Raw genomic sequence first — 19,818 nt, forward strand, 5'->3', positions numbered from 1 at the left:
ATCACACTCACCACATGCTGACTATAAAACGCTCTAAAAATGCTACAAAAAATGTTAAATAGCTCGAAGCTACCACGCACACCCTTCACCGATAACTCACCTTTTCCTACTATAAAACCCGCTACCGCATGTCACACTGCACTCTCCGAACCCGCCCCAATCGGACCAAGCCGGACAGGGCTTCGAACACGATTTTTCCTGCCGTCCCAACCCTGGGCAAGAAGCGGCAGGCTTACCGCCACTCTGGCACACACGGACCCGCGACACGCGCCCAGCGCCACACGACACAGGACAAGCCGACCACTGATTCCAGCTTGTCCAAACGGCGACCACGCACGGTCCCTCATTGCAGTCAGTGGTCTGAACGATAATGTTGCAAAATCGAACATTAACATGCAAACGACGGACTATTACCTGTGTCGCTTCGCCAATGCATCCTCCTTGTCCTGGCAGACCGCCCATGCAGCCCCTTATACGCGTCCAGCGTCCTTGTCCACACGATCTGCTGCACTGCGACCAGCCGCTCCATTTCAACCAGTATGCCATACCTGCAATATTGAATCTGATAGCACTTCATAAATTAAACAGAAGACGGACAATACTTGTCTTGGTTGTGGGCGGTGTGGTTGGTCGGAGTGTCGTAGTCGTTCTAGTGGGACCGGTACATCCAACTGAAAAAAAATAAAAGATGAAAAAAATGAAAATGAAAATAAAGAGGTTCAGAAATTAGACACCAACACTTCTCACAGTTGTGCTACTATCGACTCCAGATTAAGAATAAGAACAAAGAGCAAGTAAATGTATCCATCAGGGTTGTAACGACTTGACTCGAGTCCGACTCGAGTCACGATTTTCTGATGACTCGACTTGACTCGAGTCGTTTCCTAAAATACGGAAATGACTCGACTTGAGTCAATCTGTGTATTGACTCGACTTGGACTCGAGTCATTGCGCACGACTCGAATCAAGTCATATGACTCGAGACAGCCAAGACCGACATTTCGTTGTAATTTCGAAGAATAGTGAAGTAACCACACTATTGGGATTTCCTCTATTGGTACTAGTATAGGGTTGCCATACGTCCGGAATTTCCCGGACATGTCCGGAATTTCTTTGTTCAAACTAGCGTCCGGGAGGAATTTCTAAAATATGCCAAATGTCCGGAATTTTGACGTATGCTCATATTTTTTTCGTAAATCAGCGTAAAAACAATATTGTTTGAGAATATTTATGCTGATGTATCGTATTTTCTTCGCGCTGCGCGCGATTTACTATCACATTTATTGATTTTAATATGGAGACTATACCACCCTCGCAAAAACTGCCATAAAATATAAATAAAAACGACCTTCATTTACTGGAATAAGTCAAATTGAAATCGCAATTATAGGAGAACGGTATATTCCCAGAGATCGTTAAGGCCGTTTAAATGCTTTATTCAAAAAGAAGTGGTTCCGAACGGGGAGGGGGGGTCGTTTGCCTTTATTCTGGGGTTGACGAATATATTGAACGTAATCAGGATTCAAAATAGCCCGTGAGTAAGTCTGGGCAAAGGTGCTGACTTCTTTTAGTAATCAGCTCGTTCAATTTTGATCTGCGCCAGGGAACATTTTTGAATTGGAGATGGATTCGCGACCATAAAAGGTTGGAAACCACTGGATGTTGGGTGTTTATATAGCTCCGTGGTGCGCACCGACATAAGGCAGATTAACAATCTTATCGGTAGGACATGAACATGACTTAACGATGTGCAATTACGCTCCCAGTATTTTCGAACTCATCATCCTCGACCAGCACTACCGCTAACTCTCATCATATGGGCGCAGAGTAGTATCTATATAGTAATATATGGAAGCATCCATTGGAACGACCAATATTATTGACAGAATTCATTCAAATAATTTAACGACCAGATGCATATAGAAACCAGATTCATATAGCAAGCACCACCCCTTCAGAAGTTGCATCGATTACCCTATAGTGTGGGGTCAAAATCATTGGTTATTTGGGCGGGAGGGGGCTGAAAACATGTGCTTTCGGTCATGGTTACACAACACACAGCCACAAACTCCTGAACCGGACCGTGACCACCTCTGGTGCAACAACCTATAAGGTTATGTCTCTGTAAGTAGAACTCAGACAAGTAGATGTCCCGCGTATAGGCTGTAACTGTCTGGTACTTAACTGAGAGAATGTCCTGCGTTGTATTCGTGAATTCTTCGTAAAGATATATTGTTCATACACAGTTTATCACACGTATTTTCAGTAGGTAGCATAAGTCTCCTCTCGTTTTAGCCCTCGCACGAGCTTATATACGCTCGACATAATCGCAATAGGAAGTCTACGTCATATGCTAATATGGGCGTGAAATACACAGTTGTCTGATACCTATACACAGCGACACTGGTCTATGAGCAAAGCTTTGCTGGTGTGACGTCATAACTCATTTTGAAATCCACTAGTGGGCGCTAAAGAGTGTCCGGAATTTGGGTTGCTGAAATATGGTAACCCTATACTAGTACTTGAAAATGCGAAAGTGAGGAAAATTAGTATATTATTCGATATCACCGAACAGAATTATAAAATGCAGGTTTAACAAGACTTTAACGGGAAACTCAGCAGTCCTCTGCTGGCTGACTTGGACTTGACTCGGTAGTGAATTAAAAATGACTCGACTTGACTCGAGTCAAAACTATAAAAGTGAGATTGACTTGTGACTCGGCGCCTTGTGACTTGGTTACAACCCTGGTATCCATCAACATTGCTCGTACTTCGTATGCTTGAGTAGCCTTAAAAATTGAATTTCCATATAGATACTCATCCTAAATGGCTGATATTCTATCACGCATTTCACAGCGAAACTAGCACCCTAGTAAAATCTTGCATATACATACGGCAAGTGTTTTAATCGCATAAACTGCGAAATAGCATTGTAAGAGTAAAATCCTCAAGCACAAGCAACCCTATTCCAGCAGTAAAGTTGAAGTGTCTGCAACAGAATACTCACGAGCTCTATGATAGCATGACTTCGTCACTTCGTTGTAACAGCACCCTAATTGAAATCTGCATAAATTGGATGGAATGCCCCTGGGCCCGCACGGAGTTCTAAACAATCAATGTGTTAGGTAAAATTGAAATCGATACCATTGCATTGTAGAATTCTCACGTGCGGTAAGAGTTGACTGCGCAACATGAACTCGTCGTAACCACCTGCAAGGGATTTAAGGATTTAGATTTGAAAATATGAACTCAACTTGTTTCTGGTTGTCAACCAAAATCCTGTTTATTACAAGCAAAAGAAATGTTTGTATACAAATCTTTTGATGGACAGGTATACCTCATATGCCTGTCAATATAAAGTCCTACCCACAATAACAACTTATCGAGGCATTGCCACTAATTCCCAGTTTGGCTACTTATCGAATTTTTTCAAATGTGAATTGAGTCATCTAAAATTCAATTAATACTGCCATTGATTGCATTAATCATATTCCATTTAGTGTGACTAAATAAATTCAGAAAACACTTGAGATAATTTTAACTTCACACATACCTGAGTTGGCGGTACGGTGGCTCTTGGAGCTGAAATAGCACAGGTATTGAGTTAATACTGCTATTCACGATTGATAAAAGACATATAGTAATAATCTCCTTGTGGAGCGTGACACATATGTACTCATTAAAGAATTCACATGCTCCTAAGATATTTTCAAAAGGGTGTTAGTATTTAATAGTAGTGACTATCCATCAGTTACTTGAAACTGGAAAAAACAATCTGTTATTGAAAAAACACTGACCATTGTCATGCTAATGGGTGAACCAATCATGTAGGACTATATTTATAGAGGAATGTATGACTCCGAAAATGTATTCCAAAAATATTGACCATGCTTAAAATATAGATAGTAAAATATATTGTTTTTCTTCTTCAATCATCTCATGACGTGTAGGGGTGGCCATAGTGGATCAACCGCAGCTCTGCCTATATGTCCGGGCTTGCGATCGGACACCGGAATGTATGTGTGATCACCAATGGCTGGGTTTTTATGGGACAGTCGCAGATGGGATATCAAAATCAATACTAATGAAATATTAACGCTGCGATGTGTACATATTCTCACCAATTTGGCATCTGTCTCCTGTATACCCATTGTTGCAGCGACATTGGAACCCTCCATTCGTCGAAAATGGAAAACACTCGCCGCCGTTCAAACAGGATCCAGGAGCGCAAATCAAACTTCCGGTGGAGACTGAAACAATATTTTTACCTCGTGATAAATATGCTGTAGCGCGCACTTCATTTCAAGAAACAGTAATGACTACCTTTCTCTATCGATCGAATTTGCATCTAATCAATATCTAATCCTATATGATTTCTCTCAAACTCAAAAGCGGTCAAATTTCTGGTGCGACTGGGAGGCGGAGCAATATAAATGTAATTAGAATTGTAAGATGGTCATAGCCACCAATTTCATATCCCTTGACAACATCGCAGCTCGCATATTCGATATTCAAACGCACGAAATCCGTTTACTTACACACTGTACTCTTAACAGTTGAGCCCCTCATGCAAATGAAGTGCCTGCGAGTGTTGCAGTCCGCGTCAAACCATCTTCCAACTGTTCCCTGATACGTCGAAATGCGATCGCTGGCGGCAATCGTCAAGCAGCTCTTCGCGTTTCGTCTGTTGGGCTCCTGGTAACTACCAGATCGATACCAATTTTGGTACCCGCCTTGGGAAGGTAAATTGAGGTTGTTTCCGCTTTCCCATCTCTGAAAATACCAAGCCACGTTGTGGCAATATTTGTCGAACAATCACGGGGACATCATACCCATCGGCCACTCTTATCGTTACCGCCGATCCAGTATCCCATGCATTCTTGACAGCCGGAAGCCATCGGAACTTCTTTCTCCCATGATCTTATAATGCCGGTAATGTAATCGGACATTTGTCCGTTGGATACTTCCAACAGACTACTGGGAATTGACGGTGTAGATTCCTTCTGGCATTCTTGCATGGCTTCGCCGTAAGTCCGGCCCATTTTGAAGAAGGAGAAAGTGTAATCGCGCCACCGGAATCTGTGTACTTTGACTGGAACAAAATGGGACAAGGGTAAGTCGCAATATATATTGGTAATTCGAAAACTCTTCGAGTTAGGACTATAATATCATGTATTTTTGTAATGGATATTGTAATGAAAGGAATGTTCAAGTTCTATAAAGCCCGATGAACACTGAGCTCGCGACCCGGCAAAACGAGTGAATAGTGCCTGTCTGCGACTTGGCCATGCACACAGAAGTGGCTGTTAACTCGCAACATGCCGTCTGCAACAGGGTTGCACAACTCCCAGAGTCTATCTTTGAATATTGTTAGGATGTTTTTCATTTAAAATAAAATTTGAATGCATTTGAATGTTGTTGTCTACCTTGTGGCGAAATTCATGTACGAGTGATCACCGTTGATGCAATCACTGAGGCCATCGAAAACAGAAAGTTAAGGTGTAGCATAGTACACCTGGAGTTCTAGAAATCTCAATCAGTAACTGGAAATGGCCCCCAGCAACTGTCTCCCGCAAATTCGGTGTTTTCAGCATTGAAATACGAGATTGGTTGCTTACGAAAAAGTGTTTGTACACATGACGCCAGCTAATTCATTCACGAAATATTCATTTTGTGGTGTCTTAGGAGCTGTGTGGTGTATCCATATCGATATTGCGGGCAGTAACCACAAGGAATGTAGTCGCCGCTAGTGGGCACTTCAGAGTTCTCATCCCACAGCAGTGTGCATTGCGACTTACGACTCGTAACTCGCGACGCGAGGCCAGTGTGCATCGGGCCTAAAACGAACCAGCTATTTAAATAACTGAGAGAATACGGCAGCCCCTATCACTTTTATGGAAATGTGTGAATCACTTCTGAGAGTTTTCAAACCCAACACTCCTTTTAGCAACTCGTATTTTTTCAGATGCTAATCATATTATGCAATTTTGAAGAGTAAGAGTATTCAATTTTATCTACCTTGGACTACCATAGCAATGGTAACAATGAAATTGAGGAAGCATGCTTAATTGTACAGTTACACACTTTGCGCAGTGTGCATTACACAGAGAACGCAAAAACATAAATATATTCGTACATAATGGTCACGCAAATGAAGTTGAAATGAATCCCATGGTATATCCGCGTCAAAAGAGGCATCATGGTCGACAACTTTATAGCAGGCTACTGTGTATTCAATAAAATGTGGTGGTAATTTATCTGATAATTCAGTACAACATAATCCCGATACTTCTACTTGAGTAACAGCTGTAATACCAACTACCTTAGCAGACTACGTGTTAAATATACAAATAAATCTACCTGTTGGCTTCAGTACTGAAATAGTTGGCTTGGCAGTAGTATGTTCCTCAGGTTTGGTAACAGGTCCTGGAATCGTATTAGGAGGATATCCATACCCTGGCCCTAGCTGTGGCCTGTTCCCTATGACATAATAGCCGCCATCATTGTTGCGATTCCTTCCAACCACTGCTCGCCGCATGTAACAGTGAGGCTGAATGATAAATTCAGTCAGCTTTGGCATCATATTTCAAAATCGTGTTTATTGAAGGTACGTACGTAATTTTCATCCTTCGTGTAGCCCCAGTAACAACAGCCAAGTTCAACACATGCTGTAGAGTTACTTGACGTGAAGTTTTTACCTGCATGAAAGAAATCACCATTTATTATTATAAATCACAACCAATGAGATTAAATGTTTGGAAGTGTCAAATACTGACTATGAAACAATGGAAAGAATGATTCTATTTATTCATATTGCTAACACTCAAAATTTGACGATGCTCACATCAAATCCCGGCACTTTGATATAGGAAGTACAGTATACACACAATACCGATAAGTCATTTCCTTGACAGCTGATCAACACCGTGTTTTGAATGACAGTCAGTCAATACGCAATGCTAACCCTCTTTAGGGTTAGCCTAAGTCAGGGGTATGTGTCTAGGGAGCAGAGCATAGTGGAAGCCACACGTACACTGCAACACATAGGTATGCTATCCCCTAACCCTAACCACAGTCGGCAATGTACATTGATAGAGTTTAGGAAATCACTGTGAACAGTGTCGATTAGTAATTACAGGAGAGCTTCTTAATATCCATCCGACCATACACGGGAGCTTAATGCTCGATTTGGAGACACATAATGTAGCCCAGACCTACTAATGAACCCTGAACTGTGTTACAAATCGTGAGACGGCGAACAAATGCCTTGTAGCTTCTTCGAAATCACAGAGTGGTCAAAGTAACTAGAAATACCACATCTCCCATAATAGAGAACGCTACTATAAAAAACTGTAGCAGGTAATGTTTCGCATATATTTTAAGAATTTGAAAAGCGCTGCTTCCGACCCCTTAACCCTGTGATAACGCCACTGAGTAACAAGTCGGCCTATAGCAGTGGTTCCCAAACTTTTTCGGAGTGAGGGTCAAATTTAGAATTTCAGAGTACAGTCGGGGCCGCACGAATACTACGGCTATGAAACGGACCAAAACAGTCATCATGGCTATTTCGGAGTAGTTTTATTGCCCTGGCGAGATTTCAAAACTAGTGTACACTGTTTACCGCTACTTATCTGCTGCATTGGGTGTCCGTTGAGTGAATCAGATCTTCTCGCCTAAACGCGCGAAGCGCGAGAAATTTCTGTATTTTCATGACTGATTCGGTTAATATGATCGGGAATTGCATGTAGGCTAATGCTATCAATTTTCATCCTGTCTCTGTTCACATAATCTGATTTACCGGTAGAGCTGAGTGAGGTGTGTCTGAAAAGGTACAGGCCCCCTCAATAGTAGCCTGATTAAACATCTCCGGGGGTATACGTTGGCATGGGGTCCCCGTTGGCAGGAACGTAACAGCACTTCGTCAGGACCCCGGACTCCCATAGGGTGATAAACTGACCCCGCATCACGTTGTTCGCTTTTGCCACGAAATTAAAGTTGTAGTGAGACAGCGCGACGCGCGAATATTTCGATAATTCATGATAAAATCGGTCAATAAGATCGGGAATTGCACGGTTGTCCTCTTTGCCCATGTAATCAGATTTACCGGTAGAGCTGAGTGGGAGGTATCTTTGAGACTGCAGACCCCGTAAAATTAAACATCTTCGGGCGGGCGGACCCCTAGGTATGACTTCTTTACATGATGTTATTTCGTGACCTCCTGTCCGCTATATCAAAAAATGTAGAATTGCCCAAACCTACTAAACTGAAAGATCACACGATTTCAGATTGGTATTTCTTCACTGGCATATAATTTTCTTTCCTGCAGGATGGTGTTTGTCTTGTGAGGTTCAGATTGCCAAGACAAGAACATTTGGCGCCAGTCATTTAGGCGCCTATATGGACAATTAAACCTATATGTATTTTGTATATATAACGAAGTTTTTGGTCAGCATAAAAGCAGTCCTTTACGGCCAATGGCTTTCTCGCTGCCGATCGTTTTGACACACTTCTTGGAGTCACATATTACATGGCCTAAAACTTTATATGTCTTGGTGCGTTGTGGTGCGGTCATGGCCAACGCTAATATGCCCATTTCTATAAATCTTGCGTATTTTTTCTTGGGGAAGAGTACCCGATATTCAAGATATGTGGCGAATTGAAATCGCGCCCAGCGCGAAAAATTTTTGAAAAAGTTGCATAAATTTTCAAAAAATACTCTATAATTCATGCTAATTCACGAAATAATTTTGGGCCCCCTTCGAGCTCGGCCCCCCTCAATTGGGGGGTTTGCGGTGCGGCAGTTACGGCCCTGACTATAGGACTACCAATTATGCTTTTTTTAGCCGGCTAAGCAGTATGCATCTCGGCGTATTCAACCGTGAGTCACGTGTTGCACATCTAGTTATCATAGGGTTACCATACGTCCTCTTTTAAAATGATTTGTCCTCTTTTTTTATTTTTTCAAAGTGCCCTCGGAGGACGCCCAAATGTCTTCTTTTTTGAGATTTTGTCTTCTTTTTTGAGGATTTTGGTTACATATAGGGCCAAATTCGACTGATATACATTAAGTCAGCACTGTAGGAAAGCTAAAGCGGCTATTTCGTTAATGTTTAATTTCTGTTAATGTGAAAGAAAAACTGTATTTTCCGGGGGTTGAGCCTCTTTCCTTTTTAGTCAAGCGACCACGAAGTGGGAAAAATTACCATTTTTTCAGGATTTTCCTCCAGTTTTGAAAGTTATCAATACCTATTTATATCTATAGCTACTGCTCGATCAACTGGAAAGTTAGGGCACATTGCATTAAAACAGCAGTGACGTAATGTTAGCAGTCTATACTCACAACTTTCCTGCAATTCTATAATTAAAAACTACAGAGGCCAAGCTAAGCAATAGTATTTTATAAATATAAATTTTATTTTTTGTCATAAATCGATTTCTTATTATATTTTGGGGGCCGCAAGAAGGCTATCTGGGGGCCGCGCTTGGGAATCACTGGCCTATAGCATACTGGTATCATGCCAATATGATATTCCATTATTGACATCATCATAGATTCATAGCAATAGGTACTGTGGACAATGAACTACACGTTAAATTCTTCAATTGACCACGGTATGTTGTCACAGCAAGAATGGGAATCGAAGCAAAATGCGGATTATCCTGCAAACCCTGGCAGCTCTCTATGGCCTATTCGCACCGCACTGTCCACTGACTCCACTCTAACCGCGGTAACTGAATAAGGGCTTGAGGCTGGGGCTCGATGTGGTGACGTCAATGACGTAACACTGCATTTGATGATCCATAAGTCACTCAACTATGACATAGTTGAGTGACTTTGGTTTTGTTCATATTATAGAATGTTTACATTCTATATTCATATCATGTTGTCCTATATCAGGGATGAGCAATGGGCATGGATTAGGATTAAGTTTTGGGAAAAAATGAATACGGATTTCAGATTTTTTTAAATGGATTAGGATTAGGATTGGATTTTCCGAATTTCGAGGATATTGACGTCCAGTGGCGAATGGCGACAAAGTTTTTCGTCCTATTAAAGTAACTTCATGCAGGCCTACTTCGGCACTCATGATTAGGCGTTTTATTTCTTTTTACAGAACTATAGGCATAAGATGTAGGCTATAGGTATTCTAATTTTATATCGGATTAGGATTAGGATTAGGATTAAGGGGGATAGCGTAGTGGTGAGCGTCGGCGCCATCTACACGGACGGCCTGGGTTCAATTGCCACCGTTGGGGGTTATTCTGGGCTCCTCGTCCCCCATGTTGCTGTTCTTACGACGAAAAGGCCAAGATAAAAAGACTTGATAAAGAAAGAAAAAGAGCAAGAAAAACCTTATAAAAGAGACCAAGAAAGAAGACTGTGACATCGCGCACTAGATACAGGGGGAGGCCAGTTAAAGAGACCCCAACTGGTTGCGTGTTCGGCAATCGGCATCCCCCTATCTGTTCATTACAACGCATTGTGTGTCTTGTATATCGCATAGTACAATTTGTGTGTGTGTGTATTGGGCGGACGAAAATATAATCCGACGATTATTACGATGATTACGAGTATTATTACGAGAGGATTGGAATATACAAAATTTCTGGATTAGAACTTGGATTAGGATTTGAAGCTTCGGATTTGGATTTGATTAGGACATGAAAATTTCACAAATTCGCTCATTAGCTCAGTGATCTCTGTCCTATAATATGATGTCGAAACAAGCAAATCTCACGGCTCAGTGAAATTGGTCTACGTCACACTTTCCATTTGACTAAAGGCAATTTGAAGGTAATTTTTGACCGATTTGCCTAGCGCGAAATTTGATAAAACGGGTATCAATCGAAAGCTACCGCGGTATTGATTGCGAAATAATAAATTTTATTTTGCTCGTGGCCCTGGAACACCTCAAAATCAGCCTCGAATGTCGCATTGTAACGGAGTTTGGTATAGTGATGCAACAATACCGTCTGAGCAGCTCAGGAGCAAGTGCGCACGAGAGTGAGAGTGTGAATGCTCAATCAGTTGCGCAGCAATGACCAATACACTTGCGGTTCGCGCTGCTCGTTACCTGCTCCTAGACGGTATTGTTGCGTCACAATACCAAGTTCCGTTACAATGCAACATGGGAGGCTGATCGGCCACGAGCCATTTGCAATCGGTACCGCGGTAGCTTTCGATTGATACCCGTTTTATCAAATTTCGCGGTAGGCAAGCCGGTGAAAAATTACCGTAAAATTGCCTTCAGCCAAATGGAAAGTGTGACGTAGACCAATTTCACTGAGCCGTGAGATTTGTTTGTGTCCACACCATATAGGATACTATAGTTATATCATATAGGACAGTATGTTTATATGTTTCACACGCATCGCACGTATGCGTCCCCCAAAATTATGAAGTTGCTAGTTTCATCGTGTGAATTTACCGCGTTTAGCGTTATCAGGCGCCATCGGGGAAGCATAAAGCGAACGTGTCAGGCTACAGATATCGTAAACTCATAACTCGTATTGGAGAACGCTAGACATTATAGATTCATATGTGAGCATATTCAATTCCTCTTCTTCAAGTTTAGAATTTTCTGTTAGGCAATTACTTAATTGTCATGAAACGGCGTGGAACAATAGGTGAATTCGTTTAGAATAGATCCAAAAAAATCAGTACCGTCTTTGTCTTTACATCGCGTCTTGAATTCGTCGTCCAAATGACATGTTGTGATGTTTTCAAAAGTTGCTAGAACCAGTTCGTTCGGGTACTCCTTTTTAAACTCGACAATCTGAGAACGGATGAATAAACATTAAACAATTCAATACATATCATATATATGGCGAAATAGTTCGCGAGTGTAGTAAATCACATATATATTTTATGGTAGAGGGAAACATAACCATAAGCTATAGCATCAGGGCCGAAACAGCACTTCGTCATCCTCCCACCCCATATATATGGCGATAGACCTAACTTATGGGAGGCTTCTCCCCCCCCCCCCAGACTCCCTTGCCCCCGTCAGGATATACGTTTTCACCGATACGTGTAAGCGATATTTCTTATGCTCGTTAGTGAGTAACTTTCAGTGTCATTATCGCGCGAGGCGCGAAAATATTATATAGCCTAATTCATGATTGAATCGGTCAGTAATATCGGAACTTGCATATATATAGCTATAAATACCGGTAGCGCTGAGTGAGGTGTGGCCTTGGAAAATAAGGGCCCGTAAATAATAATTAAACATATTCGGGTGGGCCCTTTGGTATAATGACATCGTTACATGATGTTATCTCGTGACTTCCTGTCTGTAATGTTGTCATAAGATATTAAAATCGCCCAAACGTACTAAACTAAAAGACGTACACGATTTCAAATTGTATTTCTTCACTGGGAGATAGTTTTTCTCTGCGGGATGGCATTTGTCTTGTAGATTGCCAAGACAGAAACATTTGGCGCTAGCCATTTATAGGCTCTTACGGACAATTGAAAATATATGTTAGTATATTGTATACACATCGAAATTTTCGATCAGCATAAGGGCAATCCTTTTCGTCCAAGGTTTTCTCGCTACCAATCGTTCTGGCAGACTTTTCGTAGTCGCATGTTACACGGCCTAAAACTTCATGTCTTGATGCGTCGCGGAGCGGTAATGGCCGACGCAGAAATGCCAATTTCTATACATCATGCGCATTTTTTCTTGGGGGACGGGTACCCAATAATGAAGTGATTTGGTAACATTAAATCACGAAAAAAAATTGAATAAAGTTGCATAAATTTTTAAAAAATACACTATAATTTATGTTAATTTACGGAATAATTGAATAATTTTGGGCCCCCTTCGATCTCGCTCCCCCCTCCAATTGGGGGTTTTGTGTTGCGGCAGTTGCGGTCCTGAACAGCATCATAACCAAGGTCATCAGTTTTCGTCTCAAAACGCCGCAAGACTTTTTCAGCTAAACGCACTACATCTGGTAGACGAACGTTCAAAATGCTATCAAATGTGCGAAGTTGCCCCAATAAGGCAATTTCTAACATCATTCAAAACGATGTGTAGGCTATATTCCAGTACCATCCGAAGGACGACCATGTTAAGTATGTTTACAGACTCAAAACTAACAGGACACATGCCACTGATTTGGCCTCAGCAGATTGAGAGAAGGGGAGGCGGCAATTTTCTAACAATAAGGTGAGGCTTAGGTTCACCTAAAAAAGGTTGGACAATGGCCACCCCTCCTCCAAGGGCTATATATATCATTGTAGAGTAGATCGATATCAAGATTTCACGTTCATGGGTGCTACGGCTTCAACGTGGGAATTCATCAAAAATTTGAGACAGCACCAGATAAAATAACTGGTCATGTGGGCTGAAGCATCATCCGACAATACGTCAGACATTGTGTCCGGTGTGTCCCCAAGCGCCTGAACTAATACGGATGAAATTCGCTACATAACAATGGACTGAGAGAAACTGTTCGGCTGCGTTGATTAACACGGTGTTCTAGTGTATCGCAAAATACGGTTTTCGGGGTAGCCCCATTCCCCGCACTTCCCTAACATATTTGACTATGACTTGCTATAACTGACATGGTCCAACGATACTGAAGTTGCGGAATTGTCGAACTGCAACAGAATACAGATTTGATCAAATGCTAGTGTTAACGAACCAAGAGGGATTCGAATGCTTATATAGGCGGGCAAGGGGTGAGAAACAGGGAAGGAATAAGCGTTACCCGACCCATATTACATTATATATATGAGAGTTAAAAGGAAATGGTTGTGGTTGAAACGTCGAAAATCGAAGCGAATGTTTGAATTAAATTCCAACTCTTGTGTAATGAGAGTTGGATATAGCCTAGAGCTGGTTTTTCCCAAATATCTTTCTACATTAGGCCTCGGTCTCAATCCTCGTTCGGACTTGAGTGACCTTGGCCTTCGCCTGAACCTTATAGAGTTGATCACGTCCTACGCCATCCAATCGTTACGTCTACAGCATAAGTGCTAATTACTTCGATCGCTATATACCGGTCAATCACAAAAGTAGTAGTATCGTAATAGTAATATTTCTTAGATCGCGTGGCATAAAAAATCCGCATAGGATCCACCCTGTCAGTTCATTTATTATAACAAGGGTAGCTTTCAGGTGACATCTGAATTTTGTCTGACAGTCAGGCCACTAATGTAAGAATGAAATAGTGCACCATGTGCGAGTTGCACCAACTCTCGGTTTTTAGTCTTCCATATTTGGGAGTTTGGAGAGATGTGCTAGGGGATGACTGCCAGCAATTATTGTCTGGACTGTTTTATACTATGTGGCTGATTCAATACAGTGCAGGACATCTGGATATACTTGGGTAATAACGACATCCAATACTGACATGATTCGGTCAACTTAACGGTTGATTTTAGTAGCGATGCAAAACATTGTTCTCACCTCTGGCTTTTTATCGGCGAGGCTTTCGACTTTATCTCCCGATACCGATGACACGAACAGGACGAACTGTAACGTCGCCGCTACGTGCCGCAGCGTCGCCATGCTTTTAGATAGGACGCCTATCCTCCTGAACACAATTTCATGCGTCACATGTTTGAAAATTGAGGATTTGGATTAAAATGTTGTGCACGATTTATACCGCGGTATAAGTCTGAGTTGGGTTCTAGTTTCGTGCGCCATGGGTGTATATTCACACCCGTATATCAGGGCTGGTTCACGGGTGGAAATACACACTCCGCTTAGAGTGCATAACGACTTACTGCCCGTGAGATCAAACATAATTAGCATTAAAGAAGAATTTCAAGGGATACAGGCAAATATGTACGAAAAATTCTAGTCCATAAAAAAATTCGCAAACTTAAATCGTTCACTGCTCGTGAGGAGTATGTGGAATAGGAATTTTCCTACCTCCATCATTTCGATGCGTTGACGACATACGAAATGAATTAATTGCATTCTATTCAAAGACCAATCGCGGAAAATATCTTCAATTATTGCGTCGCGGTGATTGGACGCTTAACGATTCGTTGACGAGAGAATCAAAGGTGCCGACATCCTTACAGGCGTCATGTAACGTATTTAGCAGCGAATTGGCGCATCCAATTGGTCATCATCGTTCATGATTGCGACACAACGCCACATTTTTCTGTCTGGGACACATAAATATGACAATTCGTGAAAGAAATCCATGATATTGCGGTGCTTTTCAAATGTCAAGGTCGGTCGGTTGATCCCTACAAGAAACTTAGTTGTTCAAGTGCCCTGGAATAAATACCATGCAATTTTCAATTATTTCTCAATTTGTGCGAAACATTTTCACTGGAAGCGAAACGACAAAACCACATCATCCCTATGTTGAGGCATTATATATGCGGCTGGCTATATATCCATTCATCTCCCGAACTATGGTAAATTGTAATCATTCATTGTTTATGTTGTCAATGTATATGAGTTTGTATCCGACGTCGCGATTTGAAAAAATCGGGCCTAATCCATCGAACAAAGAATTTGAACCCAATCCGATTTCGTCAAGATTAAATCAAATAGAATTTATTGAAATGTACTAGGAAGCGCGATATTGAAGCTACAGGTCAAGATAGTGTATGTATACGACGTGTATACAATTTGTACAATGTACATAGCAAAATTTTTAAACCGTAAATGTTCAAAGATCAAGAAGATAACGAATTCTTTACCTCCGAACATTTATGTTTTTTTTTTGTTGCGAGAGAATCCGATTGTTCATACCCTCAGACGCCGCGGAATGGAGTTTGGTATCGTAATGCGAGCGATTTCTTATCTTAGTTTTTCGTTGAAATGTTGAATTAAAATGTACAACTAACTCGACTATTTTATTTGAGATTCTCTAATCTCATATACAAACTGAAATTAAAAATATTGCTTTGGGCGGGTGATTATAACATAAGTGCCAATCTGGTTTATTGGTTATACAATGTGAGTTTTCTCTGGTACTATCGCATTATATTACTTATTTACACCTACGCAAATGCGAAAAGGAATTATACGGCTATGCCGCCATTGCAATTTTGCTCGGATAACCCCGAACTTTTTGATTCAATGTAACACTTCAGTGTATGGAACCTATTGTCCCAAATTGCAAGAAACTTACTGGTTCCGTATTCATTTATTACATGCATGCATGTAATCGTGGTAAATATTGTTAAGCGGTACGCAATAATCCTGGTGGCAATTTTAATCGAATGATGAAATTCGAGCCGACCGGTTGAAGATCGGCAAACATACCCTACATAGATCAAAACTCGGGTAGCTTTTTCAGACTCCTCGTGGAGGCAGAAGCGACAGACGCATTTGACACTTTAATCACATCATATTTGGTGAGAGCGTGTAACCCTGCGAAGTTCATATCGGATACAGGTGATTAGTATACGTGTTACGAGTCATTTTGTGAGAGCGTGACGACCTCGCTGGTAATTCCAACAGTAAATCTTTTAGTCGAGTAATCCACATGTTGATTCGTGTCTGTCATAAACGCAGAATAGTGTGACCGATCATTAGTTAAGTTTATTAGAGCAAGGTCTACGATTTACAAAAGAGAGCGGTGTCTAACTTCTAGATAGAAGCGGTTCTCAACGCCTTAGGGCGCGACAATCAGTCCGCGAAATCGTTTGTCTCAACGTATTTGATGCTAACCGTACCGGTCACCGATACATCTGCGATAGTGCTAGCAATCTCTGTTTCGGAGTATGTAAAACAAACATGTGTCGTCGAAGGTTAAAGTAATAACGCATCAATATGAGTTAGGGTCAAAATATAGACAAAGAGACAAGCGCACTTATTAAATATAACTTAGGCGAAAGGCTATTTGTTAATATTATTATAATATAATACTACATAAAGTCATCAGAAGAAGACAATTCAATTCCACTCGCACGGAATTCGCCATGAAATGTAAATTCCAGCCATGTTTATTTCATGGTAAACCAAATCACTCGCCCACACTGTTTACTGGTTGGATCGGATACGCTCTGCATTCACGTTCATTACAATGCTCAAAGCAATGCAATAATTTGCAAATTTTGCAATGCACATATCTCGAGAGCGTCGCGCAAATTTTTTTAAGAGCAATTTCGCATCGATTAACTACCCTTTCAGATCGTATCGATCCCCAATAGCATCCCTGCGTCATTGTGGTGCAATTGTCCCACGACAACATTCGTACAATTACTTCTTCATTGAATTTACGGATTGAATACCGAAATTAGATTGGATTCTTACCGAATAGATTTGTTGTGTATCCTCTGAATCATTCACTGTGTAAGTTGCTTTATATCTTTCTTTCTGTTTCTATCAATCACAATCCTCGCTTTGCAGGATTCAGTTAATTTGAGCTGCCTCGTCTCCTCGTTCTCTATCCCTTGGCAACTTCCACCTTCAAGTTTAAAATTCCGGAGGAGTGAAGCCAAGCTCCGCCGCGACGCTTTTAAATGAACGGCTAGTTCCTTTTTTCGTCTCCCCTAATAGCCAAGCCTGCGAGAGAGAATTCATGATATTTGATTTGATCCTGTCTAAGGAATCGACATTATCTCACCTCTACTCTGTGCCCTATACTCTCATCTGTGTTGGCATTACTGTGATTGATTGGTGTATTTGTGACACGACTTGATGCAGGATTGTGCGGTTAGGGTGACAATGTACGTGGTTTACTGTGAGAGAGAACGCATGCTTAATTTCATAGGTATGTACTTCCAGAATCTCTGGAGTCCATTCGTGTTAAGCGTTTTACGCCGAATACCAAGATATCCTCGAAATGGATAAGATTTTACAAGTAGTTGTAGTTGTACAAGTAATTGGGGTATTACCGAGTGACCGAAATTAGGCGTTGAATCGTGAGGGACTTATTATGATCAAATGATTTCAGTGCATCGCGGGGCCTATTTGGTCTCGTCATATAATTAGGTAGTTAGCTGTTAGCGTATAACATACTCACACTCATATCTTGTGGCCTCATCGCGTGTACTGTAGATATTGGTTCGAGAATCTTAGTGTATGGTAATTTAGTATACAAAAATATAACTTTACCAATGACTCGCCTTGACGAATTTTGAGTGCCGTATCGACCATAATAGCAGGCCTATTTGTGTTGTATTTGCCCAATACCTCTTTTAGAGGTAGGAAAAATAAAACCACGCTCATTTGGAATCTAATTTCAAAATACTCATTCGAATTGAAATGATAAACTATTTTTAAATACTCTTATAGTAATTGAAACTCTCAGTGGCAAAAGAAGCCCAGAGAAAGACCCGATGAAGGACGTATGCAAGGAATCGAACGAAAAGAGCAAGTAAGAGCGTCTAAAGACAATGCAGCCAGAAGATCAATATCGAACAATGTCACATCGGGCACTATGGCCAGGAGGATGCAATATTGAGAAACGTTACTTGGTCGTGTTGTCATCATCTTATTTGAACTGCCAATCAATGGCATTTCGCACAGTTATCGTAGATCAAAATATCTGCCCTGTAAAAACACCTGTTGATTCTATCCGAATCGAATCAAGTGATTCTATAATCGCAAAGTTATATTTAAAGGCCTGATCTAATTAAGGGTCGAAATATCCATCCCTGTTTGTTTGCTTTATTCACGCAGATAACAGAATATCCACTCTAGTTTCGAGATCCATACCTCAATCGAGGTTTCGCATTTTACCAGACCGATAGCGCAACTGACATTGCAAATACGATAGTTTCGTCACTGAATTTATAAATATCCCGACACTCCAGAAAATCTCTCCTTTCTGTTGTGTCGCGTACATTCCTCGTCAACATTTCCTTAACATTTCATTTATCTTCATATCGGTATATATGTGCAGTGCATGGTTTCGATCGTAAGCGTTTGCTGTAGTCTACGGGATATACGAAACAATTGCGACCGCGATACCGTAATCAATTTAAACGGGGTAATTTTAGACGCAAAAGCGAAACTCGACCTTCTATATTTGAATGAGAGTTTTGTGCCAAATCGATTTTTTTCTCGGCACATCCAATGTTGACGTTGACAGAGCATGAAACAAATATAAACTTTCGCAGTAGCTCACGTCCTCACGATGTCTCGAATACGCAACGATAAATAGATCGCTTCCATCCACTGCTCAGGCCAGTGACGTTTACGATTGGAACTAACATCCCATCCATCCTATGCGCAACTGCACTGTTCCCATAGTGAACATGCAGCGATGTAGGTAAAAATCAGCAATATGCCGTCAGTGGGTTTATCGTCGCGAAGCTTTGTTGCGTAATAGCAGATCCAGGGACGCGATAAACACATTGTAAGGAGTAAGAAAGCAGCATCAGAAAGACTTTCAGAGTTCAAATTTGTACCTATCACGCAACCACGAAGACAATAATGCCTATTACACCATATAGGCTACAACTAATGTGATATATTTTGACCACGACCATTCATAGCGCTTTGAGAAAGTGCTGCTGTCGGTTGGTCGATCACAGTGTACTTCATAGAACGGTCGTTTCCTTGTGCTAAATCAGGGGTCACTACACGCGGCCCGCGAGGTCATATTTTGCGACCCGCGACCTGATTTGAAATTTCGGAAGAAAGCTTAGTAAAGCATTTTGAAATGCTGAAATTTATTTCAGTTTAAACATATTGTTCTTGTTGTTCAAAGCAAGCTATTCTCCTGGGCCAATATCACTATTCCTCACCAGCTGATACGGCTTATTCGGTGATGGTAATATCATTCCATGGAGTAAGAATTTGCTGATATAAATGGGCATTGCCTTGACGTGCAATGGCCCACCTCTGCCAAGACCGAGACGCTTAGAAAACGACTCCGGGCTCCGCA

General features: G+C 41.3%; 1 protein-coding gene across 2 annotated transcripts in view; it reads right to left on the reverse strand.

Annotated features, from left to right (window-relative positions):
* LOC145441307 (uncharacterized) overlaps positions 1-17,435 on the reverse strand; it is a 103,052-nt gene extending 85,617 nt beyond the window's left edge. For both annotated transcript variants that reach the window (XM_080319133.1, XM_080319132.1), the window contains exons 1-14: positions 17,238-17,435; positions 14,421-14,547; positions 11,666-11,777; positions 6,616-6,698; positions 6,361-6,550; positions 4,833-5,092; positions 4,539-4,773; positions 4,122-4,250; positions 3,554-3,582; positions 3,167-3,210; positions 3,008-3,105; positions 603-671; positions 415-548; positions 101-360 (exon numbers count right to left, since the gene is read on the reverse strand). In XM_080319133.1, the coding sequence (XP_080175259.1) occupies positions 101-360; positions 415-548; positions 603-671; positions 3,008-3,105; positions 3,167-3,210; positions 3,554-3,582; positions 4,122-4,250; positions 4,539-4,773; positions 4,833-5,092; positions 6,361-6,550; positions 6,616-6,698; positions 11,666-11,777; positions 14,421-14,547; positions 17,238-17,269 (1,802 nt within the window). In that variant the 5' untranslated portion in view covers positions 17,270-17,435. The remainder of the gene's footprint in view (positions 1-100; positions 361-414; positions 549-602; positions 672-3,007; positions 3,106-3,166; positions 3,211-3,553; positions 3,583-4,121; positions 4,251-4,538; positions 4,774-4,832; positions 5,093-6,360; positions 6,551-6,615; positions 6,699-11,665; positions 11,778-14,420; positions 14,548-17,237) is intronic.
* Positions 17,436-19,818: the final 2,383 nt, after the last annotated feature.

This window comes from Botryllus schlosseri, chromosome 6 (assembly GCF_051294905.1).
Source record: "Botryllus schlosseri isolate E-star chromosome 6, Bs_hap1, whole genome shotgun sequence".
Taxonomy (NCBI): domain Eukaryota; kingdom Metazoa; phylum Chordata; class Ascidiacea; order Stolidobranchia; family Styelidae; genus Botryllus; species Botryllus schlosseri.